This window comes from Tachyglossus aculeatus, assembly GCF_015852505.1.
Source record: "Tachyglossus aculeatus isolate mTacAcu1 chromosome 12 unlocalized genomic scaffold, mTacAcu1.pri SUPER_6_unloc_1, whole genome shotgun sequence".
In the NCBI taxonomy this organism is placed as follows: domain Eukaryota; kingdom Metazoa; phylum Chordata; class Mammalia; order Monotremata; family Tachyglossidae; genus Tachyglossus; species Tachyglossus aculeatus.
In genome coordinates this window covers 22,417,771-22,441,674 of record NW_024044828.1, presented here as the reverse complement: position 1 = coordinate 22,441,674, position 23,904 = coordinate 22,417,771, and the positions used below count along the sequence as shown (strand labels likewise).

General features: G+C 51.1%; 4 protein-coding genes across 4 annotated transcripts in view; all 4 read left to right on the top strand.

Annotated features, from left to right (window-relative positions):
* The first annotated feature begins 5,115 nt into the window (after nt 1-5,115).
* Nucleotides 5,116-6,087, top strand: LOC119920883 (olfactory receptor 4K5-like). Its single transcript, XM_038741104.1, has one exon. It carries the CDS (start codon nt 5,116-5,118, stop codon nt 6,085-6,087), a length of 972 nt encoding a protein of 323 aa, XP_038597032.1.
* A 5,267-nt stretch (nt 6,088-11,354) lies between these two features.
* LOC119920907 (olfactory receptor 4K5-like) overlaps nt 11,355-23,904 on the top strand; it is a 38,336-nt gene continuing 25,786 nt past the window's right edge. Inside the window, exon 1 of the mRNA XM_038741137.1 lies at nt 11,355-12,161. Coding sequence (XP_038597065.1) covers nt 11,355-12,161 — 807 coding nt within the window. The remainder of the gene's footprint in view (nt 12,162-23,904) is intronic.
* Nucleotides 15,903-22,797, top strand: LOC119920740 (olfactory receptor 4K5-like). The gene is made up of 7 exons (XM_038740891.1): nt 15,903-16,850; nt 18,261-18,306; nt 18,531-18,624; nt 18,878-18,880; nt 21,514-21,553; nt 21,951-21,956; nt 22,777-22,797. The coding sequence occupies exons 1-7, from the start codon at nt 15,903-15,905 to the stop codon at nt 22,795-22,797; spliced, it is 1,158 nt and encodes a 385-aa protein (XP_038596819.1).
* LOC119920739 (olfactory receptor 4K5-like) lies at nt 22,797-23,768 on the top strand. Its single transcript, XM_038740890.1, has one exon. The coding sequence runs from the start codon at nt 22,797-22,799 to the stop codon at nt 23,766-23,768; it is 972 nt and encodes a 323-aa protein (XP_038596818.1).

Sequence of the window (23,904 nt, the reverse complement as noted above, 5' to 3'; positions counted from 1 at the left end):
CTCAGTTCCCTCATCTGTAAAATGGGAATGAAGACTGTGAGCCCCCCGTGGGACAACCTGACCTCCTTATAACCTCCCCAGCGCTTAGAACAGTGCTTTGCACATAGTAAGCGCTGAATAAATGCTATTATTATTATTATTATTATTATTATTATTATTATTATTATTAAAAAGGTAGCAGCCCCGGGAGTCTTTGTAAGGAAACTGTGTCTCTTGCTTCTGCTGTAGTATTACAAGTAATGGACATTTATTGAGAATGTCCTTTACTGGGGGCAATTCACTGCACTCAACCTTGGGAAAATAAAACAGAAATGCAAGTTGAGACAGACATAAATATTTTCTAATAGAATAACCAGAAATATTGGTTATGTAATTGATTACACATAGATACACGAGTGCTTAGGAAGGGTAAAAATAAATACATGAGGTTTGGAGATGGCTGTGTACTCTCCCAAGTGCCTAACACAGCTAGTACTCAGTAAGTACTCCTGACTCATCCAGCTGATTAAGTCTCTTCAGGTTGCAAAGTCTTCGTGTCCTTGGGGTCTTGTCTGGTTAACAGTGAAACTTTAGTATTGATCTGTGCTTGCCTTATGCAGTACTAGAAACAACACCCTTTACTGAACATCCACTTGATGTGATGTACTGTATTAGGTCCTTAGGAATGAACAGTCAGTGGTATTTATTGAATGCTTACAATATGTGAAGCCCCCTACAGAATATCAAAATGACATATTCCCTTCCCACAAGGAACTTCCACTCTAACAGGGAAGTCAAACATTAGCATATTTACAACTAGTGTGGTCAAAATAAATATAATAGAATGCATATGTATACATATATGAGCGCTGAGGGGATATAAATAAGTTCTTAAGTGTTGGAGTTGGCTGAAGAGATGATCTGACTCAGAGTGCTGGGAAATAAATCAGGATCTGTGGAATTTGTGTGCTTACAGGCTGTTTCATCACATTCGAGACAGAGAGAATGCATTTTGCCCTCAGCTCCCTGGAATCCTGGGAGACGGCTTCTCGCCATGCACCAACATTCATTTTCAGCCATACTTGAAAGGGTTTCAAGCAAGCTGGTTTATTTTGGGATTGGCTGAAAGTCAATACACACTGAGAAGAAGCGTGGCCTAGTGGATAGAGTGCAAGCCTGGGAGTCAGAAGGACCTGGGCTCTAATCTTGGCTCCTCCACTTGTCTGCTGTGTGACTTTGGGTAAGTCACTTCTCTTTGCCTCAGTTGTCTCATCTGTATAGTGGGGATTAAGGCTGTGAGCCCCAAGTGGGACATGGACTGTGTCCAACCTTATTAGCTTGCATCTACCCCAGTGCTTAGTACAGTACTTGGCACATAGTAAGCGCTTAACAAATTCATTTATTCATTCATTCAATCGTATTTATTGAGCACTTACTGTGTGCAGAGCACTGAACTAAGCGCTTGGGAAGTACAAGTCGGCAACATATAGAGACGGTACCTACCCAACAATGGGCTCACAGTCTAGAAGGGGGAGACAGACAACAAAACAAAACATATAGACAGATGTCAAAATCATCAGAGCAAATAGAATTAAAGCTATATGCACATCATTAACAAAATAAATAGAATATTAAATATGTACAAGTAAAATAAATAGAGTAATAAATCTGTACAAATGTATACAAGTGCTGTGGGGAGGAGAAGGAGGTAGGACGGAGGGCGATGGGGAGGAGGAGAGGAAAAAGGGGGCTCAGTCTGGGAAGGTCTCCTGGAGGAGGTGAGCTCTCAGTAGGGCTTTGAAGGGAGGAAGAGAGCTAGCTTGGTGGATGTGTGGAGGGAGGGCATTCCAGGCCAGGGGAAGGACGTGGGCAGAGGTCGACAACAGGACAGGCTAGAACGAGGCACAGTGAGGAGGTTAGCGGCAGAGGAGTGGAGGGTGCGGGCTGGGCTGGAGAAGGAGAGAAGGGAGGTGAGGTAGGAGGGGGCGAGGTGATGGACAGCCTTGAAGCCTAGAGTGAGGAGTTTTTGCTTAATTCGTAGGTTGACAGGCAGCCACTGGAGATTTTTGAGGAGGGTAGTAACATGTCCAGAGCGTTTCTGTACAAAGATAACCCGGGCAGCAGAGTGAAGTATAGACTCAAGCGGGGAGAGACAGGAGGATGGGAGACGATAGAGGAGGCTAATGCAGTAATCCAGTGGGGATAGTATGAGAGATTGAACCAGCAAGGTAGCGGTTTGGATGGAGAGGAAAGGGCGGGTCTTGGCGATGTTGTGTTGGTGAGACCGGCAGGTTTTGTTAACGGATTGGTTGTGTGGGGTGAACGAGAGATCGGAGTCGAGGATGCCACCAAGGTTGCGGGCTTGTGAGACGGGAAGGATGGTAGTGACGTCAACAGTGATGGGAAAGACAGGGAGAGGGCAGGGTTTGGGAGGGAAGATAAGGAGTTCAGTCTTGGACATACTGAGTTTTAGATTGGCAAGCAGACATGAGGCAAAAACTCCTTACTCTCGGCTTCAAGGCTCTCCATCATCTCGTCCCCTCCTACCTCACCTCCCTTCTTTCCTTCTACAACCCAGCCCACACCCTTCTGCCGCTAACCTCCTCACTTGTGCCTCGTTCTCGCCTGTCCCGCCGTCGACTCCCGGTCCAAGTCCTCCCCCGGCCTGGAATGCCCTCCCTCCGCACATCCACCAAGCTAGCTCTCTTCCTCCCTTCAAAGCCCTACTGAGAGCTCACCTCCTCCAGGAAGCCTTCCCAGACAGAGCCCCCTCCTTCCTCTCCCCCTCCTCCCCCTTCCCATCCCCCGCCCTACCTCCTTCCCCTCCCCACAGCTCCTGTATATGTGTTTGTACAGATTTATTACTCTATTTATTTTACTTGTACATATTTACTATTCTATTTATTTTGTTTTGTTAATATGTGTTGTTTTGTTGTCTGTCTCCCCCTTCTAGTCTTTGAGCCCGCTATTGGGTAGGGACTTGTACAAGTTGGTTGCCAACTTGTACTTCCCAAGCGCTTAGTACAGTGCTCTGCACACATTAAGTGCTCAATAAATGCGGTTGAATGAATGAATGAATGAATCCAGGTGGAGATGTCTTTAAGGCAGAAGGAGACACGAGCCTGAAGGGAGGGAGAGAGAGCAGGGACAGAGATGTAGATTTGTGTGTCATCAGTGTAGAGATGATAGTTGAAGCCGTGGGAGAGAATGAGTTCACCAAGGAAGTGAGTGTAGATAGAGAACAGAAGGGGACCCAGAACTGACCCTTTAGGAACCCCTACAGTAAGGGGATGGGAGGGGGAGGAGGAGCCCGCAGAGGAGACTGAGAATGAACGGCCGGAGAGATGAGGAGAACCAGGAGAGGACGGAGTCTGTGAAGCCAAGTTTGGATAGCATATTGAGGAGAAGGGGGTGATCCGCAGTGTCGAAGGCAGCTGAGAGGTGGAGGAGGACTAGGATAGAGTATGAGCCATTTGATTTGGCAAGAAGGAGGTCATTGGTGACCTTTGAGAGGGCAGTTTCAGTGGAGTGTGGGGGACAGAAGCCAGATTGGAGGGGGTCGAGGAGAGAGTTGGCGTTGAGGAATTCGAGGCAGCGAGTGTAGACGACTAGTTCAAGGAGTTTGGAAAGGAATAGTAGGAGGGAGATAGGGCAATAACTAGAAGGGGAGGTGGGGTCAAGAGAGGATTTTTTTAGGATGGGGGAGACGTGGGCATATTTGAAGACAGAGGGGAAGGAACCAGTGGAGAGTTTGCAGTTGAAGATGGAAGTTAAGGAGGGGAGGAGGGATGGGGCGAGAGATTTCATAAGGTGAGAGGGAATGGGGTCAGAAGCATAGGTGGCCGGAGTGGCACTTGAGAGGAGGGAGGAGATCTCATCTGAAGTTACGTCTGGGAAGGATGGGAGAGTAGCGGAGAGGGTTGAGAGCAGGGGGGTTGGAGAAGGGGAAGGAGCGACTTTGCGGAGCTCAGACCTGATGGAGTTGGTGTTTAGACTTTCACCATCAGTGTTCAGCAGCTCAAGCATAAGAGCGGAGGTGGACAGTGGCAGTGATCCAAGGCTGTGGATTAGTGGTACGAGAGAGGCGAAGAGAGAAGGAGCGAATGAGTTGAGTTGAGTAGAGAGGGTGGAGTTAAGAGCAGTAATCTGGTCATCAAGATTGGGTAGAGAGGATAGGCAGGCAAGGTGGGGAGTGATGCACGGAGAAAGATGGATGGGGTCGAGAGAGCGGAGGTCTCTGTGGGGTAGTAATATAGATTTACAGGTCGGGGGTAGTGTGAGTGAGGAGGCAGGTGAGAAGGTTATGATCAAGGAGAGGGATTTCAGAGTTGGTGAGGGTGGAGATAGTGCAGTGGTAGTAGATGATAAGGTCGAGGGTGTGACCAAGTTGGTGAGTGGGTGAGGTGGGGTGGAGCAGGAGGTTGGCAGCATCAAGGAGAGTTAGAGGGCGGGTGGCAGAGGAGTCCGGGGACATCCATGTGGATGTTGACATCTCTGAGGATCAGAGTGGGCATGTTGAGCAGACTACTGAAATACTGTCACCATCTCAAATACTACAAAAAAGTCAGTAGTCTGGGTCCAGTTGGCCTATAAGTTTTGATGGGGTCAGTGCTTTCCACTTTGGGTGCCGCCTGATTGTTCTGGGGTCTATCTGATTGATTGACAGCTGCTGCCTGGGCGTTCAGAGACTGCTTTGTGTGACCTTTTGCCAATCTGCCCCTTGACTGGGATTGCTCACCCTGCTTGGACTGGGAGTAGGGAAGGTGCTTCTCCACTCCCACTGGGTCCCAGGAATTGTTTTTTTTTACCCCCACCATGTTGGGATTTAAGACTCTGACTCTGGGTAATGGGCTGCTCACACCTTGGGGAGGGGTAAGGTATTGTAGGAGGGGCTCAGCACATTTGGGCACCAGGAGCAAGCAGTTCAAGATGATTAAGTTTCTGGCCCCCCTTCAAAGGAGGGCTGAAAGCCTTGAGTTTTCCTGACTAATCGATTGACTCACTGTGAGTTTATCAGCCGGTATTATTGGAGTCAGGTTCACGGACGCTGTGCTCCCTGTTTTAGCGGCCGATTCCCCATTCCTTCTGCTTTCCCACCCTCTCAGGGCAGGTCCGAGGAGGCTGGAGACTGAGCCAATGGCTGGGGAAAATCGCTCCACCGTATCCGAGTTTGTCCTGCTGGGACTCGCCGACTCCCGTGAACTGCAGCTGGGCTTCTTCGTGGTCTTCTCCACATTCTATGTAGCCATCGTGCTGGGCAACCTCCTTGTCATCCTAGTCGTGACCACCGACCCTCGCCTGCATTCACCTATGTACTTTCTGCTCGCCAATCTCTCGTTCTTTGATGTGTGCCAGGCCTCCTTCGCCACCCCAAAGATGATCGCCGACTTCCTCTCGGAGCACAAGACCATCTCGTACAATGGGTGCATCAGTCAGATCTTCTTCATCCACCTCTTCACTGGTGGGGAGATGGTGCTGCTGGTGGCCATGGCCTATGACCGCTACGTGGCCATCTGCCAGCCCCTGCGCTACGTGACCATCATGAGCCGACAATTCTGCACCATCCTGGTGCTGATTTCTTGGGCTGTTGGCTTTGTGCACACCCTGATCCAGTTGTCCTTCACAATCCACCTGCCCTTTTGTGGCCCCAATGTGCTAGACAGCTTCTTCTGTGACCTCCCTCGGGTGAGCCAGTTGGCCTGCATGGATACCTATGTCACGGAGCTGTTGATCGTGGCCAATAGCGGGCTTCTCTCTCTGAGCAGCTTCCTCCTCTTGTTCATCTCATATGCGGTCATCCTGGCCACTCTCCGGCTCAAGTCGTCGGCTGCAATGGCCAAGGCCCTCTCCACTCTGGCCGCCCACATCACCGTGGTGATCCTGTTCTTCGGGCCGTGTGTTTTCATCTACGTGTGGCCCTTCAGCACCTACCCTGTGGACAAGGTACTGGCCGTGTTCTACACTGTGGCCACCCCCATCTTGAATCCCGTCATCTACACGCTAAGGAACAAGGACATGAAGGCAGCTCTGAGACACCTGAGGACCCGATGTCTATGGACTAGGATAGTAGTTGAGACCTCCCAGGTCACGAGGATCGTCTCTTATTGAGACTAAAATCTCCCCCATCTCCTCCCCTACTACCACCTCCCGCCAAGAACCTTGTAACATCTTCAGCTGGAAACATTTCTATTTGCTGTTGCCACATGGTTCAGGGGCAGGAGGCTGGGGAAATCCTGCCAGTAACGTAGGCCGGATCTGGTGTAATAATAATAATCATGGTGACATTTGTTAAGCACTTATTTTGTGTCAATCACTTTACTAAGCACCTGGATATGTACAGGATCATCAGGTCAGACACAGTCAGTTTTCTGGGACCGCCCTTTTCCTGGGCTTGTCAGCCCCAACAGACTTTCATTCATTCATTCAATCGTATTTATTGAGCACTTACTGTGTGCAGAGCACTGTACTAAGCGCTTGGGAAGTACAAGTTGGCAATATATGGAGACGGGCCCTACCCAACAATGGGCTCACAGTCTAGAAGGGGGAGACAGACAACAAAACAAAACATGTGGACAGGTGGCAAGTCGTCAGAACAAACAGAATTAAAGCTAGACACACATCATTAACAAAATAAATAGAATAGTAAATATGTACAAGTAAAATAAATAGAGTAATAAATCTGTAAAAACATACACAGGTGCTGTGGGGAGGGGAAGGAGGTAGGGCTGGGGATGGGGAGGAGGAGAGGAAAAAGGGGGCTCAGTCTGGGAAGGCCTCTTGGAGGAGGTGAGCTCTCAGTAGGGCTTTGAAGGGAGGAAGAGAGCTAGCTTGTCGGATGTGCGGAGGGAGGACATTCCAGGCCAGGGGGAGGATGTGGGCCTGGGGTCGACGGCGGGACAGATCATCCCACTTCCCCGCCGACACCCACTGTTCCCAAGGCCACAGAAGAGGCAACCGCCGCCCCCAGGAGAGAGAGAGAGAGAGAGAGAGAGAGAGAGAAAGAGAGAGAAAGAGAGAGAGAGAGAGAGAGAGAGAGAGAGAGAGAGAGAGAGAGAGAGAATGGGGGAATCCAGATTTTGTTCTCCGCAGGCCAGGTGCTTCCCGATGAAAGACAGAGTGCACTTGAAGAATGTGGATAACTTTGCCCAAAGTGTATTGGGTGGAAATGATTGTGTTCAGTAGTGTTGCCCTAACCTTATTCTCCAAAATCTGTCAGTGCAGAGGGATCAGTCGATTAATAATATTTCCTGAAAGCCTTCTATGTGCACTTGGGAGATCACGATAGTAGATGTGAGCCCTGCCTTTAAGGGGCTTACTGTCTAGAGGAATAAATAGATGTAGAAATAAACTGCAGCTAAGAGGAAGTAATAAGAGTGTAAAGATATGCACGCAAGTGATTTGGGGTGGAGGGAAGAGGGTGAATACTTAAGTGCTCAGGTGACAAGGAAGTGCTGAAGTGGCAATGGAGAGCTGAAGTGGGGAGATGAAAAATCTCAGGGAAAGCCTTCAGGGATTTCAGTTGGTTTGACCCCTCCTGACCATGATAACTTGTCAAAATGGAGCCCAAAGAAAGACAAATGTCCGGTCAAATGCAGGGCAGACTGGGATGTGGGCAAGGGGCTGCAGATAATAATAATAATAATGGTATTTGTTGAGCACTTACTATGTGCCAAACACCGTTCTAAGCGCTGGGGGGGGGGGATACAAGGTAATTAGCTTTTCCCAGGTGGGGCTCACAGTCTTAACCCCCATTTTACAGTTGAGGTACCTGAGGCACAGAGAAGTTAAATGATTTGCCCAAAGTCACACAGCTTTAGTACCTCTGAAAGCCTGCCCCCCCCCCACCCCCCAAATCCAACTGTTTGTTGCATCTGGAGTTTGTGCTTACTCTCTTGGTGCCAGACAATGGGAACAAGTTGTCTTAATTTGTTTTGTTATGAATTGGAGTTATTGATGGTAATGTCGAAATGTATGGCCCAATCAGCACGGAGGCCCTCACCTTCCCGGGGACGGAGCCATCAGAACCCCGACCCCTGAGCTGGTAGGACTAGAGATCTGACTGAGTAACGATGGTGTTGGTGGTCTTGGGTTCTTCAATATATAGAAAGTGACGAATGCAAAGATTGTGGTCAACACTGTTGTCATCATCCTCCTCATCCGAATGATTGTTGCTGTTTTCACAATTCTCTTTCCCCTCTTTTCCCTTCCCATCTGCCTTTGTAGACTATTTTTGTCTCCCCACCCCTTACATGCACACTTCCACAGGACAGGTAATGAGAACAGGTTCCTGCTGCTCAGCATCTTTGGCACACTCTAAAGCGGATCCGTCCAACCGTGCATCTGTGGGCTAGCACGTGTGCATGCAGAGTTGCCTGCCATTCCCTTTGGGAAGGGCCCTGCCCATTTCGGATGGGTAGCACCACAGGCCCACGCAGAGCAAATTAGCTCTTCCAGTGAGCCCCAGTCCTGGCAGGGTTTGAGTCCTTGCCACAGTGGTCCCCAAAAGCAAGGCGTCTCAGATGAAGACACTACGGACCTGCCATCTTCTGGCCTCTCGCGGCACAGACTTGGCTCAGAGCCAAGAAGGTGGGCCACTGTCATCGGCAACGGATAGGTGGCCTTGGCCTTCTCACCGTCCTCCGGGTCACCCAGGAGACGTGGACTCTTTCTCCCCAGCGGCTGAGAAACGGAACATCTGTAATTACTCCTCTGACACAGAGACTCCAGGCCGACCCCTGGGGGACCCAGAACGTGGCTCAGTCACTAAGGCCCAGTGGAATAAACGGTTGCGGGAAGGAGTTGATATAACTCTCATCTGAGGCCCGTTCTGCCCTACAGCTGGTGGGGAACTCCGGGTGTCCTGGCTTGGCCCGACGATTCCTCCGTCCCCATTAGGCTTTGGAAAAAGTAGGTGGGGGAGAGAGGGGATCCGGAAAAGGCAGGGTGGGGACGGAGACCCAGGCAGCGAAGCAGAAGGGAAGAAACCAGGGGAGCTTGGATCCCCTAAAGGCGAAATTGGAGGGGCACGAGAGTCCGAGTTCAGAGAATTTGTAGTAACCCCTGGGAAAGGTAAGGATAGAGTGGTACCAGCCGAGAGACAGGAGTGGTCAAAGCTCCTGGAGGAGCAGAGTTTTATCAATTAACTCGTGATAATGAGGGCACGATTGGAGGGACACGATAGTCCGAATTCAGAGAAGTTGTAGTAACCCCTGGGAAAGGTAAGGGTAGAGTGGTACCAGCCGAGAGACAGGAGTGATCAGAGCTCCTGGAGGGGCAGAGTTTTATCAATTAACTCGTGATAATGTGGGCACGATCACTATTCTAATTTCTAACAGGAATTATTAGTGTTGGTGCCCAGGGAGGAAGAGAATGGAGCCGGTCGCCGAGGGGTGAGCATAGCGGGGGAGGTTCTGGAGGAGTTAGATGATTCAGAGACCTGGAATCGGGGAATAACCAACAGAGGCGGGATAAGGTAAGGTATGGATTTTTCAGATGAAAAAGATCCGTGTACGTGAGTGTGACTGTGCATGGCTTTGGCTCTGGAAGAGGAAAACCTTGATGGCAAAACCACGGATGCGAGTGTGGCCGGAGATTGATGCTGACCGCCAGCCCTTACGTCCAGACATAAACATGGACTGGCCCCAGGTTTAATAAACCAAACTATTTTGAAGAGGTAATTATTGAATTTTATTATTGAAGTCAGGCAAAATGTTTTGGAGTTGCTTTCGATTTTATTTTTTCTGATCACCACCGAACAGCCTCTGACCAGAAAACGTTTCTTGGGAAATATGGCTTAAGCGAAAGATCCAGGTGGTTCACTGGCTCCGTGTTGTTTTTTAGTACAGTGCTCTACACACAGTAAGCGCTCAATAAGTACGATTGAATGAATGGGGGGGAGGGGACCTCCAGGCGACATCTACTGGGTCAGACCCCGGGTCCGGACACGGTGGGTCTGCTAAACAGCGGGGAAGGGAAAGACGGTTGGAGCAGGGTCTCCCCTGCTGCCCTTTTCTTACCTACTCACTGTCCGAATTCCGGGGGGTGGGGGGGGAGCGGGGGCAGGGTATTGGGGAAAGGGCAGCAGCTTCGGGACGGAGGAGGAAACCGTGGAAGCGGCTCTTACCCCGTGCTCCAGGGTCCGGTCAGGGCTGGGCTTGGGCCGGCTGGGAGGGAGGTGAAGAGGACAACCGTGGCCGAGAAGGAGGGGCAACAGGGCGGGCGGGGTGGGTGAGAGGAATTGTAAACACAGTGCGGTCCCAGGCAGAAATGATATACAAACTGAGGAAACAGAAGGAAGAAGGCGGCTGTAGCAGGGAGTAACAGGAATTCATCCGGATAAAAATGGTCAAATCAAGGACTGATTATACCCACGTACCAGACTGTTGGCCCCAGCAGATGCTTGCCTAGGATTTGGGGAATTTCTTCAAACTTGAGGGGTGTTGTGTGAGGAGGGGGCCCTGGAGGAAGGGAGGGCTATGGAGAAGCTAGCCGGGATGGCAGAAACGACCTCAGTTCACCCTGCGGTGCTTTCAAGTCATTGACTCTCTCCAGACCGAGGTAGCCTGGAGTTTAGCCTGGATGTGGGGTAAAATCTCTACTCCTCCTGACACATGGTCCAGGAGGTTTCAAGGGGAAGGGCAGGGTAATCAGGGGGTCCTGGTTAAGTTGATCTGGGGTATTAGGGAAGAGGGCCGTATGGATGGGCTGACCCCCAGGGAGATGGCAGAGACAAGAGAGGCAAGAGCTGAATAAGGGTAGGTGGGTAGACGGCGCTTCTTGGAGAGTTGGGAGAAGACAAGCAGGCGGGGACTGGTGGCTTAACTCAGGAAATTCAGATCTGTGGACAGGAAGACAAACCAATCAATCATATTTATTGAGCACTTACTCTGTGCAGAGTATTGTACTAAGCACTTGGGAGAGTACAATATAACAAAATTGGTAGACACGTTTCCTCCCCCTAAGGAGCTTACAGTCTAGAGGGGGAGACAGACATTAATATAAATAAATTACGGATATGTACCTGAACTCGTTGCGGGTGGGAAACGTGGCTGCTTGTTGTTCTGTTGTTCTCTCCCAAGCATTTAGTACAGTGCTCTGCACAAAGTAAGCCCTCAATAAATACGAGTGAATGAATGAATGAATAAATGCTGTGGGGCTGACTAGAGGAGCAAATCCCAGTGCAAGGGCAGCGTAGAAGGGAGTGGAGAAGAGAAAAGGAGGGCTTAGTCAGGGAAGGACTCTTGGAGGTGATGTGCCTTCAATAAGGCTTTGAAGTCACTCTCCATTTTGTGTTCACCGGGAAACGTACACCCGGGGCCCCTGTATGACCCTCTCTTCTCCTTGGGACAATCGCAGGACAAACGGCAAGGCAAGTGATGGACGGAACCAACACATCTATGGTGACCATGTTTGTGCTGCTGGGACTCACCAGTTCCCACGAGCTGCAGCTGACCTTCTTTGTGATTTTCTCTGCGTTCTACTTGGCCATTGTGCTGGGCAACCTCCTTGTCATCCTGGCCGTGACCTCCGACCCCCACCTACACTCGCCCATGTACTTTCTTCTGGCCAACCTCTCCTTCATCGACGTGTGCCAGGCCTCCTTCGCCACCCCCAAGATGATTGTCGACTTCCTTTCGGAGCACAAGACCATCTCGTACAATGGGTGCATCACTCAGATCTTCTTCAGCCACCTCTTCACTGGCGGGGAGATGGTGTTGCTGGTGGCCATGGCCTATGACCGTTACGTGGCCATCTGCCGGCCCCTGCGCTATGTGACCATCATGAGCCGACAATTCTGCACCATCTTGGTGCTGACGTCTTGGGCGGCTGGCATCGTGCACACCCTGAGCCAGTTGGCCTTCACCTTCCACCTGCCCTTTTGTGGCCCCAATGTGGTGGACAGCTTCTTCTGTGACCTTCCTCGGGTGACCCAGTTGGCCTGCGTGGATACCTATGTCACAGAGCTGTTGATCATGGCTAATAGCGGGCTTCTCTCTCTCAGTAGCTTCCTCTTCTTGCTCACCTCATATGCGGTCATCCTGGCCACTCTCTGGCTCAAGTCGTCGGCTGCAATGGCCAAGGCCCTCTCCACTCTGGCCGCCCACATCACCGTGGTGATCCTGTTCTTCGGGCCGTGTGTCTTCATCTACATGTGGCCCTTCACCACCTACCCTGTGGACAAGGTGCTGGCCGTTTTCTATACTGTGGCCAATCCCATCCTGAATCCCGTCATCTACACACTAAGGAACAAGGACATGAAGGCAGCTCTGAAACACCTGAGGACCAGATGCCTATGGACTGGGACGGTAGCTGAGACCTCACAAGTCACGAGGAGCGTCTTTTATTGACGCTCACATCTCCACCTCCTCCCGCCAAGAACTTTGCAACATCTTCGGCTGGAAGCATTTCTATTTGCTGTTGCCACATGGTTCAGGGGCAGGAGGCAGGGGAAAGCCTGCCAGTGATGTGGCTGGATATGGTGTAATAATAATAATGGTGGCATTTATTAAGCACTTATTTTGTGTCAATCACTTTACTAAGCACCTGAATAGGTACGGGATCATCAGGTCAGACACAGTCAGCTTTCTGGGCTCGCCCTTTTCCTGGGTCTGTCAGCCCCAACAGACTTTGTTCGCCACAAGCCAGGTGTTTCCAGATGAAAGCCAGGGTGCACTTGAAGTATCCAGATAATTTTGCCCAAAGTGAATTGGGTGGAAATGATTGTGTTCAGTAGTGTTGCCCTAATCTAATTCTCCAAAATCTTTCCATACAGAGGCATCAATCGATTAATAATATTTCCTGAAAGACTTCTATGTGCAGAGCATTGTTATATTCACTTGGAAGATCATGATAGTAGATGCGAGCCCTGCCTTTAAGGGGCTTACTGTCTAGAGGAAGAGATAGATGCAGAAATAAACTGCAGCTAAGAGGAAGTAATGAGAGTGTAAAGATATGCACACAAGTGATTTGGGGTGGAGGGATGAGGATGAATACTTAAGTGCTCAGGTGACAAGAAAGTGCTGACGAGGCAGTTGGAGCGCTAAAGTGGGGGAATGAAGAATCTCAGGGAAGGCTTTCAGTGGGTTTGACCATGATAACTGGTCGAAATGGAGCCCAAAGAAAGACACATGTCTTGTCAAATGCAGGGCAGACTGCGATGTGGGCAAGGGGCTGCAGATCAGTTAGGACCCCTGGAAGCCTGCCTACCCCAAATCCAACTGTTTGTTAGACCTGGAATTTGTGTTCACTCTCTGGGTGCAAGACAATGGGAACAAGTTGTGTTAATTTGTTACGCTATGAATTGGAGTAATTGATGTGAATGTCGAAATGTATGGCCCCATCAGTATGGAGGCCTTCACCTCCCCGGAGTCAGAGCCATCAGAAGCCAGAACACTGAGCTGGGAGGACTAGAGATCTGCTTGAGTAATGATGGCATTGGTGGTTTTGGGTTCTTCAATAATTGGTAGATGACGAATGCAAAGACTCTGGTCAACACTAATGCAAAGACTCTGGTCAACACTGTTGTTGCCACCCTCTTCATCCGAATGATTGTTGTTGTTTTCACTATTCTCTTTCCCCTCTTCTCCCTCGCCATCTGCCTTTGTATGGCGAGACATACAAAGACAGATGGTCTTTGTAGAGTATTCTTGTCCCCCCACCCCTTACATGCACACTTCCACAGGACAGGTAATGAGAACAGGTTCCTGCCGCTCGACACCCTTGGCACAGACTAAAGTGGATCTACCCGACCGTGTATCTGTGGGCTGCCACGTGTGGACGAGGGGCTGCCTGCCATTCCCTTTGGGAAGGGCCCTGCCCGTTTCAGATGGATGGGACCACAGGTCTACGCAGAGCAGATTAGCTCTTCCATTGAGCCCCATTCCTGGCAGGGTTTGGGTTCCTGCCCCAGTGGTCCCCAAGAGCAAAGGCGTCTCAGATGAAGACACTACGGACCTGACATCGTCTGGGTTCTAGAGACACAGAATTGGCTCAGAGCCAAACAGGTGGGTCACTGTCATCGGCAATGGATAGGTGGCCTTGGTTCTTCTCATCGTCCTCTGGGTCACCCAGTAGACGTGGACTCTTTCTCCCCAGCTGCTGAGAAACGAAACATCTGTAATTATTCCTCTGGCACAGAAACTCCAGGCCGAGCCCTGTGGGACCCAGGACTTGGCTCGATCACTAAGGCCCAGTGGAATTAGCGGTTGCGTGAAGGAGTTGATATAACTCTCGTTTGAGGCCCGTCCTAGCCTGCAGCTGGTGGGGAGCCCCGGGGGTCTTGGCTTGGCCTGACGATTCCTCCCTCCCCACTGGGATTCGGAAGAAGTAAGTGGGGGAGAGAGGGGATCCGGAAATGGCAGTGCGGGGACAGAGATCCAGGCACCGAATCAGAAGGCAAGAAACCAGCGGAACCTGGGTCCCCTGAAGGCGAATTTGGAGGGGCACGAGAGTCCTAGTTCAGAGACGTTGTAGTAGCCCCTGGGAAAGGTGGGGATAGAGAGGCATCAGCCAAGAGACAAGAGTGGGCAGAGCTTCTGGAGGGGCAGTTTTATCAATTAACTCGTGAATATGGGGGCACGAACACTATTCTAATTTCTAACAGGAACTATTAATGTTGGTGCTCAGGGAAGAGGAGAATGCAGACAGTCTCCGAGGGGTGAGCGTAGTGGGGAGGTTCGGGAGGAGTTAGATTCATTCATTCAATCGTATTTATTGAGCGCTTACTGTGTGCAGAGCACTGTACTAAGCGCTTGGGAAGTCCAAGTTGGCAACATATAGAGACGGTCCCTACCCAACAGTGGGCTCACAGTCTAGAAGTCAGACCACTCGCTTGGCTTGTTGGAGCGCCGGAGGCGGCGGCCCCCAGGGCCGGACGGTCTGAGCGACGAACGGGGCCGGGCACGCGCGCAAGTTTTTATCCATTTTCCTTTAATCGCCCAGTTCCCCCGGATCGGGCGGGTAAGAGGTCGGGGCTGGCTGCGCCCCTGGGGACTGGCAACATATAGAGACGGTCCCTACCCAACAGAAACCTGAAATCGGGGAATAACCAACAGAGGTTGGATAAGGTAAGGTATGGATTTTTCAGAGGAAAAAGATCCGTGCACGTTAGGGTGAATGTGCATGGCTTTGACCCTGGAAGAGGACGACCTTGATGGCGAAACCATGGCTGCGAGTGCAGCTGGAGACTGATGCTCACCGCCAGCCCCTACCTCCGGACGTAAACACGGACTGGCCCTTTCTGGTCTAATAAACCAAACAAGTTTGAAAAGGTAATTATTGAATTTTATTATTGAAGTCAGGCAAAATGTTTTGACGTTGCTTTCGATTTTATTTTTTCTGATCACGACCGAACAGCCTCTGTCCAGAAAACGATTCTTGGGAAATATGGCTTAAGCGAAAGATCCAGGTGGTTCACTGGCTCCGTGTTGTTTCTTAGTACAGTGCTCTGCACACAGTAAGCGCTCAATAAGTACGATTGAATGAATGAATGAATGAATGGGGGGGAGGGGACCTCCAGGCGATATCTCCTGGGTCAGACCTCGGGTCCGGACACGGCGGGTCTGCTAAACAGCGGGGAAGAGAAAGACGCATAGAACAGGGTCTCCCCTGCCGCCCTTTTCTTACCTGGCCACTGTCCAAGTTTCGGGAGAGGGGCGGGGGCAGGGTCTTGGGGGCAGGGTCTTGGGGAAAGGGCAGCAGCTCCGGGGTGGAGGGGGAAACCGTGGGAGCGGCTCTTATCCCATGCGCCAAGGTCCGGGCAGGGCTGGGCTCGGGCCGGCAGGAAGACCGAGGTAAAGATGTACCTTCAATAAGGCATTGAAATCACTCTCCATGGTTAGTTCACCGGGGAACATACCCCCAGGGCCCCTGTCCGACCCTCTCTTCTCTTTAGGGCAATCTCAGGACAAACTGCAAAGCCAGTGATGAATGGAACGAACACATCTGTGGTGACCGAGTTCGTGCTGCTGGGACTCACCAGTTCCCACGAGCTGCAGCTGACCTTCTTTGTGATTTTCTCTGTGTTCTACTTGGCCATCGTTCTGGGCAACCTCCTTGTCATCCTGGCTGTGACCTCCAACCCCCACCTACACTCGCCCATGTACTTTCTTCTGGCCAACCTCTCCTTCATCGACGTGTGCCAGGCCTCCTTCGCCACCCCCAAGATGATTGTCGACTTCCTTTCGGAGCACAAGACCATCTCGTACAATGGGTGCATCACTCAGATCTTCTTCAGCCACCTCTTCACTGGTGGGGAGATGGTGCTGCTGGTGGCCATGGCCTATGACCGCTACGTGGCTATCTGCCGGCCCCTGCGCTATGTGACCATCATGAGCCGACAATTCTGCATCATCCTCGTTCTGACTCCTTGGGCGGCTGGCTTCGTGCACACCCTAAGCCAATTGGCCTTCACCTTCCACCTGCCCTTTTGTGGCCCCAATGTGGTGGATAGCTTCTTCTGTGACCTCCCTCGGGTAACCCATTTGGCCTGCGTAGATACTGATGTCACGGAGCTGTTGATCATGGCCAATAGCGGGCTTCTCTCTCTGAGCAGCTTCCTCTTCTTGCTCACCTCATATGCGGTCATCCTGGCCACTCTCTGGCTCAAGTCATCGGCTGCAATGGCCAAGGCCCTCTCCACTCTGGCTGCCCACATCACCGTGGTGATCCTGTTCTTTGGGCCGTGTGTCTTCATCTACATGTGGCCCTTCAACACCTACCCTGTGGACAAGGTACTGGCCGTTTTCTACACTGTGGCCAACCCCATCCTGAATCCCGTCATCTACACGCTAAGGAACAAGGACATGAAGGCAGCTCTGAGACACCTGAGGACCAGATGCCTATGGACTGAGATGGTAGCTGAGACCTTCCAGGTCACGAGGAGTGTCTCTTATTGAGGCTCAAGTCTTTCCTTATTCCCCTACCACCACCTCCCGCCAAGAACCTTGCAACATCATCGGTTGGAAACATTTCTATTTGTGTTGCCACATGGTTCAGGGGCAGGAGGCATGCGGAAGCCTGCCAGTAACATAGACTGGATCTGGTATAATAACAATGGTGGCATTTGTTCAGCACTTATTATTTGTCAACCACTTTACTAAGTACCTGGACAGGTATAGGACCATCAGGTCAGACACTGTCAGCTTTCTGGGCTCGCCCATTTCCTGGGCCTGTCAGCCCCAACAGGATTTGCTCTCCATAAGCCAGATGCTTCCAGATGAAAGCCAGGGTGCACTTGAAGTATATGGATCATTTTACTCAAAGTGTATTGGATGGAAATGATTGTGTTCAGTAGTGTAGCCCAGTCAGTGCAGAAGGATTAGTCGAATAATAATATTTCCTGAAAGCCTTCTATGTGCAGAGCATTGTTGTATTAACTTCGAAGATCACGATAGTAGAAGCAAGTCCTGCCTTTAAGGGGCTTACTGTCTAGTGGAAGAGATAGATGCAGAAATAAACTGCAGCTAAGATGATGTAATGAGTGTAAAGATATGCACACAAGTGATTTGGGGTGGAGGGATGAAGGTGAATACTCAAGTACTCAGGTGACAAGGAAGTACTGAAGTGGCTGTTGGAGCACTAAAGTGGGGAGATGAAGAATCTCAGGGAAGGCCTTCAGTGGGTTGGACCACGATAATTGGGTTGAAATGGAGCCCAAAGAAAGACACATGTCTTGCCAAATCCCAGACTGCGATGTGGGCAAGGGGCTGCACATCAATCAGGACCCCTGGAAACCTGCCTACCCCAAATCCAACTGTTTGTTGAGCCTGGAGTTTGTGCTCACTCTCTGGGTGCAAGACAATGGGAACAAGTTGCGTTAATTTGTTACGTTATGAATTGGAGTTATTGCTGAGAACGTCAAAATGTTTGGCCCCATCAGTACGGTGGCCCTCACCTTCCCGGGGTCAGAGCCATCAGAACCCAGAACCCTGAGCTGGGAGGACTAGAGATCTGACTGAGTAACGATGGTGTTAGTGGTCTTGGGTTCTTCAACATATAGAAAGTGACGAATGCAGTTTGTGGTTTTGTTTTGTTGTCTGTCTCCCCCTTCTAGACTGTGAGCCCGTTTGTGGGTATTGACTGTCTCTATATGTTGGCGACTTGTACTTCCCAAGTGCTTAGTACAGTGCTCTGCACACAGTAAGCACTGAATACAGTAAGCAATAAATACGATTGAATGAATGAATGGTCAACACTGTTGTCGTCATCCTCCTCATCTAAATGATTGTTGCTGTTTTCACAATTCTCTTTCCCCTCTTCTCCCTCCCCGTCTGCCTTTGTAGACTGTTCTTGGCCCCCACCCCTTACACGCACACTTCCACAGGACAGGTAATGAGAACAGGTTTCTGCTTCTGGGCACCTTTGGCACCGATTAAAGTGGATCCACCCGACCGTGCATCTGTGGGCTGCCACGTGCGGAAGGGAGAGCTGCCTACCATTCCCTTTGGGAAGGGCCCTGCGCATTTCGGATGGGTAGGACCACAGGTCCATGCAGAGCAAATTAGCTCTCTCAGTGAGACCCAGTCCTGGCAGGGTTTGGGTTTCTGCCCCAGTGGTCCCCAAGAGCAAAGACGTCTCAGATGAAGACACTACGGACCTGACGTCTTCTCGCCTCTCGTGGCACAGACTTGGCTCAGAGCCAAGAAGGTGGGTCCCTGTCATCGGCAACGGATAGGTGGCCTTGGGCCTTCTCACCGTCCTCCGGGTCACCCAGGAGACGTGGACTCCTTCTCCCCAGCGGCTGAGAAACAGAACATCTGTAATTACTCCTCTGACACGGTGACTCCAGGCCGACCCCTGGGGGACCCAGGATGTGGCTCAGTCACTAAGGCTCAGTGGAATCAGCGGTTGCGGGGAGGAGTTGATATAACTCTCGTCTGAGGCCCGTCCTGCCCTGCAGCAGGTGGGGAGCCCCGGGGCTCCTGGCTTGACCTGACGACTCCTCCCTCTCCACTGCGATTCGGAAGAAGTAAGTGTGGTAGAGAGGGGATCCGGAAAAGGCGAGGTGGGGACAGAAACCCAGGCAGCGAAGCAGAAGGCAAGAAACCAGCGGAACCTGGGACCCCTGAAGGCGAATTAAGAGGGGCTAGAGAGTCCGAGTTCAGAGAAGTTGTAGTATCCCCTGGGAAAGGTGAGGATAGAGAGGCATCAGCTGAGAGACAGGTGTGGGCAGAGCCCCTGGGGGGTGGGGGCAACAGAGTTTTATCAATTAACTCATGAATATGTGGGCACGGACACTAGTCTGATTTCTAACAGGAACTATTAATGTTGGTGCCCAGGGAAGAGGAGAATGGACCCGGTCGCCGAGGAGTGAGCATAGGGAGCATGTTCTGGAGGAGTTAGATGATTTAGAGACCTGAAATCAGGGGAAAACCAACAGAGGTGGGATAAGGTAAGGTATGGATTTTTCACATGAAAAAGATGCGTGCACGTGTAGGTGAATGTGCATGGCTTTGGCCCTGGAAGAGGACGACCTTGATGGTGAAACCACGGATGCGGCTGGATAATAATGATAATAATAATGATGGCATTTATTAAGCGCTTACTATGTGCAAAGCACTGTTCTAAGCGCTGGGGAGGTTACAAGGTGATCAGGTTGTCCCACGGGGGGCTCACAGTCTTAATCCCCATTTTACAGATGAGGTAACGGAGGCAAAGAGAAGTGAAGTGACTTGCCCAAAGGCACACAGCTGACAATTGGCGGAGCCGGGATTTGAGCCCATGACCTTCTGACTCCAAAGCCTGGGTTCTTTCCACTGAGTCACGCTGCTTCTCAAATCAAAGGCACGAGTCTCTAGGACCCCCCGAGGGTTTAGGATGGGGCGACCATCCCCTCCCCGCACCCCCAGACGACTACGTCGGCTCCACTTGGGCACTTTCCCCAAGTAGGCGTTCGATAAATAAAAGAGGCAGCCTCAAAAACCAGCGGTGGGTCATTCTGAAACCCCAGGCAGACTGATATTGACCACCAGCCCCTACTTCCGGATGTAAACACGGACTGGCCCTTTCTGATCTAATAAACCAAACAATTTTGAAGAGGTAATTATTTAATTTTATTTTAGAAGTCAGGCAAACGGGTTTGGAGTTGCTTTCGCTTTGACCCAACAGCCTCTGTCTAGAAAACGTTTCTTGGGAAATATCCGTAGGCGAAAGATCCAGGTGGCTTACTGGCTCCGTGAAGCAGCGTGGCTCAGTGGAAAGAGCCCGGGCTTGGGAGTCAGAGGTCATGGGTTCGAATCCCTACTCCGCTACTTGTCTGCGGTGTGATTTTGGGCAAGTCTCTTAACTTCTCTGGGCCTCAGTTCCCTCACCTGTAAAATGGGGATTAAGACTGTGAGCCCCATGTGGGACAACGTGATCACCTTGTATCGTCCCCAGGGCTTAGAAAAGTGCTTCGAACATAGTAAGTGCTTAACAAATGTCATTATTATCCGACTGGATTACTGCATCACCCTCCTGTTTGATCTCCCATCCTCCTGTCTCTCCCCACTTCAGTTTATAGTTCACTCTGCTGCCCGGGTTATCTTTGTGCAGAAACGGTCTGGGCACGTTACTCCCCTCCTCAAAAATCTCCAGTGGCTGCCTGTCAGCCTACGAATCAAGCAAAAACTCCTCACTCTAGGCTTCAAGGCTCTCCATCACTTCACCCCCTCCTACCTCACCTCCCTTCTCTCCTTCTCCAGCCCAGCCCGCACCCTCCGCTCCTCTGCCGCTAACCTCTTCACCGTGCCTCGTTCTCGCCTGTCCCGTTGTCGACCCCCGCCCACGTCCTTCCCCTGGCCTGGAATGCCCTCCCTCCATACATCCGCCAAGCTAGCTCTCTTCATCCCTTCAAAGCCCGACTGAGAGCTCACCTCTTCCAGGAGGCCTTCCCAGACTGAGCCCCCTTTTTCCTCTCCTCCTCCCCATCCCCCCTGCCCTACCTCCTTCCCCTCCCCACTGCACTTGTATATATTTGTACAGATTTATTATTCTATTTATTTTACTTGTACATATTTACTATTCTATTTATTTTGTTAATGATGTGCATATAGCTTTAATTCTATTTGTTCTGACGATTTTGACACCTGTCTACATGTTTTGTTTTGTTGTCTGTCTCCCCCTTCTAGACTGTGAGCCCATTGTTGGGTAGGTACCGTCTCTATATGTTGCCGACTTGTACTTCCCAAGCTCTTCGTACAGTGCTCTGCACACAGTAAGCACCCAATAAATACGATTGAATGAATGATGTTTTTAGTACAATGCTCTGCACACAGTAAGCGCTCAATAAATACGAATGAATGAATGAATGAATGAATGAGGGGGAGGGGACCTCCAGGCAACATCTCCTGGGTCAGACCCTGGGTCCGGACACGGCGTGTCTGCGAAACAGCGGGGGAGGGAAAGACGCGTAGAACAGGGTCTCCCCTGCTGCCCTTTTCTTACCTGCCCACTGTCCGAGTTCCGGAGGGGGGAGAAGACAGGGTCTTAGGGAAAGGGCAGCAGCGAAGGGGCGGAGGGGGAAACCGTGGGAGCGGCTCTTATCCCGTGCTCCAGGGTCCGGACAGGGCTGGGCTCGGGCCTCGGGGAGACCGAGGTAAAGAGGACAACCTTTGCCGAAAAGGAGGGGCAGAAGTGCGGGCGCGGTGGGTGGGAGGAATTGTAAACACAGTGGGGTCCCAGGCAGAAATGATATACAAACTGAGGAAACAGGAGAAAGAAGGGGGCTGTAGCAGGGAGTAACAGGAATTCATCCGGATAAAAATGGTCAAATCAAGGACTGATTGTACCCTTATATCAGGATAGAATGGCAGACTGCTGGCCCCAGCAGATGCTTTTCTAGGATTTGGGGAAGGAAATTAATTTCCCCAAACCTGAGGCTTTGGATGAGGAGAGGGCACTGGAGGAGGGGAGGGCTATGGAGAAGCCAGCCGGGATGGCAGAGATTACCTAAATTCACCCGGCGGTACTTTTAAGTCATTGGCTCTCTCCAGACCGAGGTAGCCCGGAGTTTGGCCTGGATGTGGGGTAAAATCTCTACTCCTCCTGACTCACGGTCCAGGAGGTTTCAAGGGGAAGGGCAGGGTAATCAGGGTCCTGGTTAAGTTGGTCTGGGGTATTAGGAAAGAGGGTCATTTGGATGAGCTGATCCCCAGGGAGATGGCAGAGACAAGAAAGGCAGAAGCTGAATAGGGATAGGTGGATAGACGGCACTTCTTGGAGACTTGAGAGAAGAAAAGCGGGCGGGGGCTGGTGGCCGAGCTCAGCAAATTCAGATCTGTGGGCAGCAAGAGTCACCAATCAATCCATCAATCATATTTATTGAGCTCTTACTCTGTGCAGAGCATTGTACTAAGCACTTGGGAGAGTACAATATAACAAAGTGGAAGACACGTTTCCTGCCTGCAAGGAGTTTATAATCTAGAGGGGGAGACAGACACTAATATTAATAAAGAAATTGTGGTTATGTATCTGAGCTCGTTGTGGGTGGGAAATGTGTCTGCTTTTTGTTGTATTGTTCTCTCCCAAGCGCTTAGTACAGTGCTTTGCACAAAGTAAACGCTCAATATATATGAGTGAATGAATGAATGAATAAATGTTGTGGGGCTGAGGGAAGGCTGACTAGAGGGAGCAAATCCCAGTGCAAGGGCAGCACAGAAGGGAGTGGAGAAGAGGAAAGGAGGGCTTAATCAGAAAAGGCCTCTTGGAGGCGACGTGCCTTCAATAGGCTTTGAACTCACTCTCCACTGTGAGTTCAACAGGAAACCTACCCCCCCGGGGCTCCTGTCTGACCCTCTCTTCTCTTTGGGGCAATCTCAGGACAAATGGCAAGACCAGTGATGGACAGAACCAACGCATCTGTGGTGACCGAGTTTGTGCTGCTGGGACTCACCAGCTCCCGTGAGCTGCAGCTGACTTTCTTTGTGATCTTCTCTGCATTCTACCTGGCCATCGTGCTGGGCAACTTCCTTGTCATTCTGGCCGTGGCCTCCGACCCCCACCTACATTTGCCCATGTATTTCCTGCTGGCCAACCTCTCCTTCATCGATGTGTGCCAGGCCTCCTTCGCCACCCCCAAGATGATAGCCGACTTTCTTTTGGAGCACAAGACCATCTCGTACAATGGGTGCATCAGTCAGATCTTCTTCATCCACCTCTTCACTGGTGGGGAGATGGTGCTGCTGGTGGCCATGGCCTATGACCGCTACGTGGCCATCTGCCGGCCCCTGCGCTATGTGACCATCATGAGCCGACAATTCTGCACCATCCTGGTGCTGACATCTTGGGCGGCTGGCTTCGTGCACACCCTGAGCCAACTGTCCTTCACCGTCCATCTGTCCTTTTGTGGCCCCAATGTGGTGGACAGCTTCTTCTGTGACCTCCCTCGGGTGACCCAGTTGGCCTGCGTGGATACCTATGTCACGGAGCTGTTGATCGTGGCCAATAGCGGGCTTATCTCGCTGAGCAGTTTCCTCTTCTTGCTCACCTCATATGCGGTCATCCTGGCCACTCTCTGGCTCAAGTCGTCGGCTGCAATGGCCAAGGCCCTCTCCACTCTGGCCGCCCACATCACCGTGGTGATCCTGTTCTTTGGGCCATGTGTCTTCATCTACATATGGCCCTTCAACACCTACTCTGTGGACAAGGTGCTGGCCGTATTCTACACTGTGGCCAACCCCATCCTGAATCCCGTCATCTACACGCTAAGGAACAAAGACATGAAGGCAGCTCTGAGACACCTGAGGACCCGATGCCTATGGACTAGGATGGTAGCTGGGACCTCCCAGGTCACGAGGATCATCTCTTATTGAGGCTAAAGTCTACCCCTTCCCCCTACCACCACCTCCCGCCAAAAACCTTGCAACATCTTCGGTTGGAAACATTTCTATTTGCTGTTGCCACGTGGATCAGGGACAGGAGGCAGGGGGAAGCCTGCCAGTAACGTAG

Coding starts and splice junctions, on each gene's coding strand:
- LOC119920883 (XM_038741104.1), top strand. CDS start 5,116: ATGGCTGGGGAAAATCGCTCCACCGTATCCGAGTTTGTCCTGCTGGGA.
- LOC119920740 (XM_038740891.1), top strand. CDS start 15,903: ATGAATGGAACGAACACATCTGTGGTGACCGAGTTCGTGCTGCTGGGA. Junction 16,851..18,260: donor TGGTAGCTGAGACCTTCCAG/GTCACGAGGAGT, acceptor CTGCCTTTGTAG/ACTGTTCTTGGCCCCCACCC. Junction 18,307..18,530: donor CGCACACTTCCACAGGACAG/GTAATGAGAACA, acceptor TTTCTGCCCCAG/TGGTCCCCAAGAGCAAAGAC.
- LOC119920739 (XM_038740890.1), top strand. CDS start 22,797: ATGGACAGAACCAACGCATCTGTGGTGACCGAGTTTGTGCTGCTGGGA.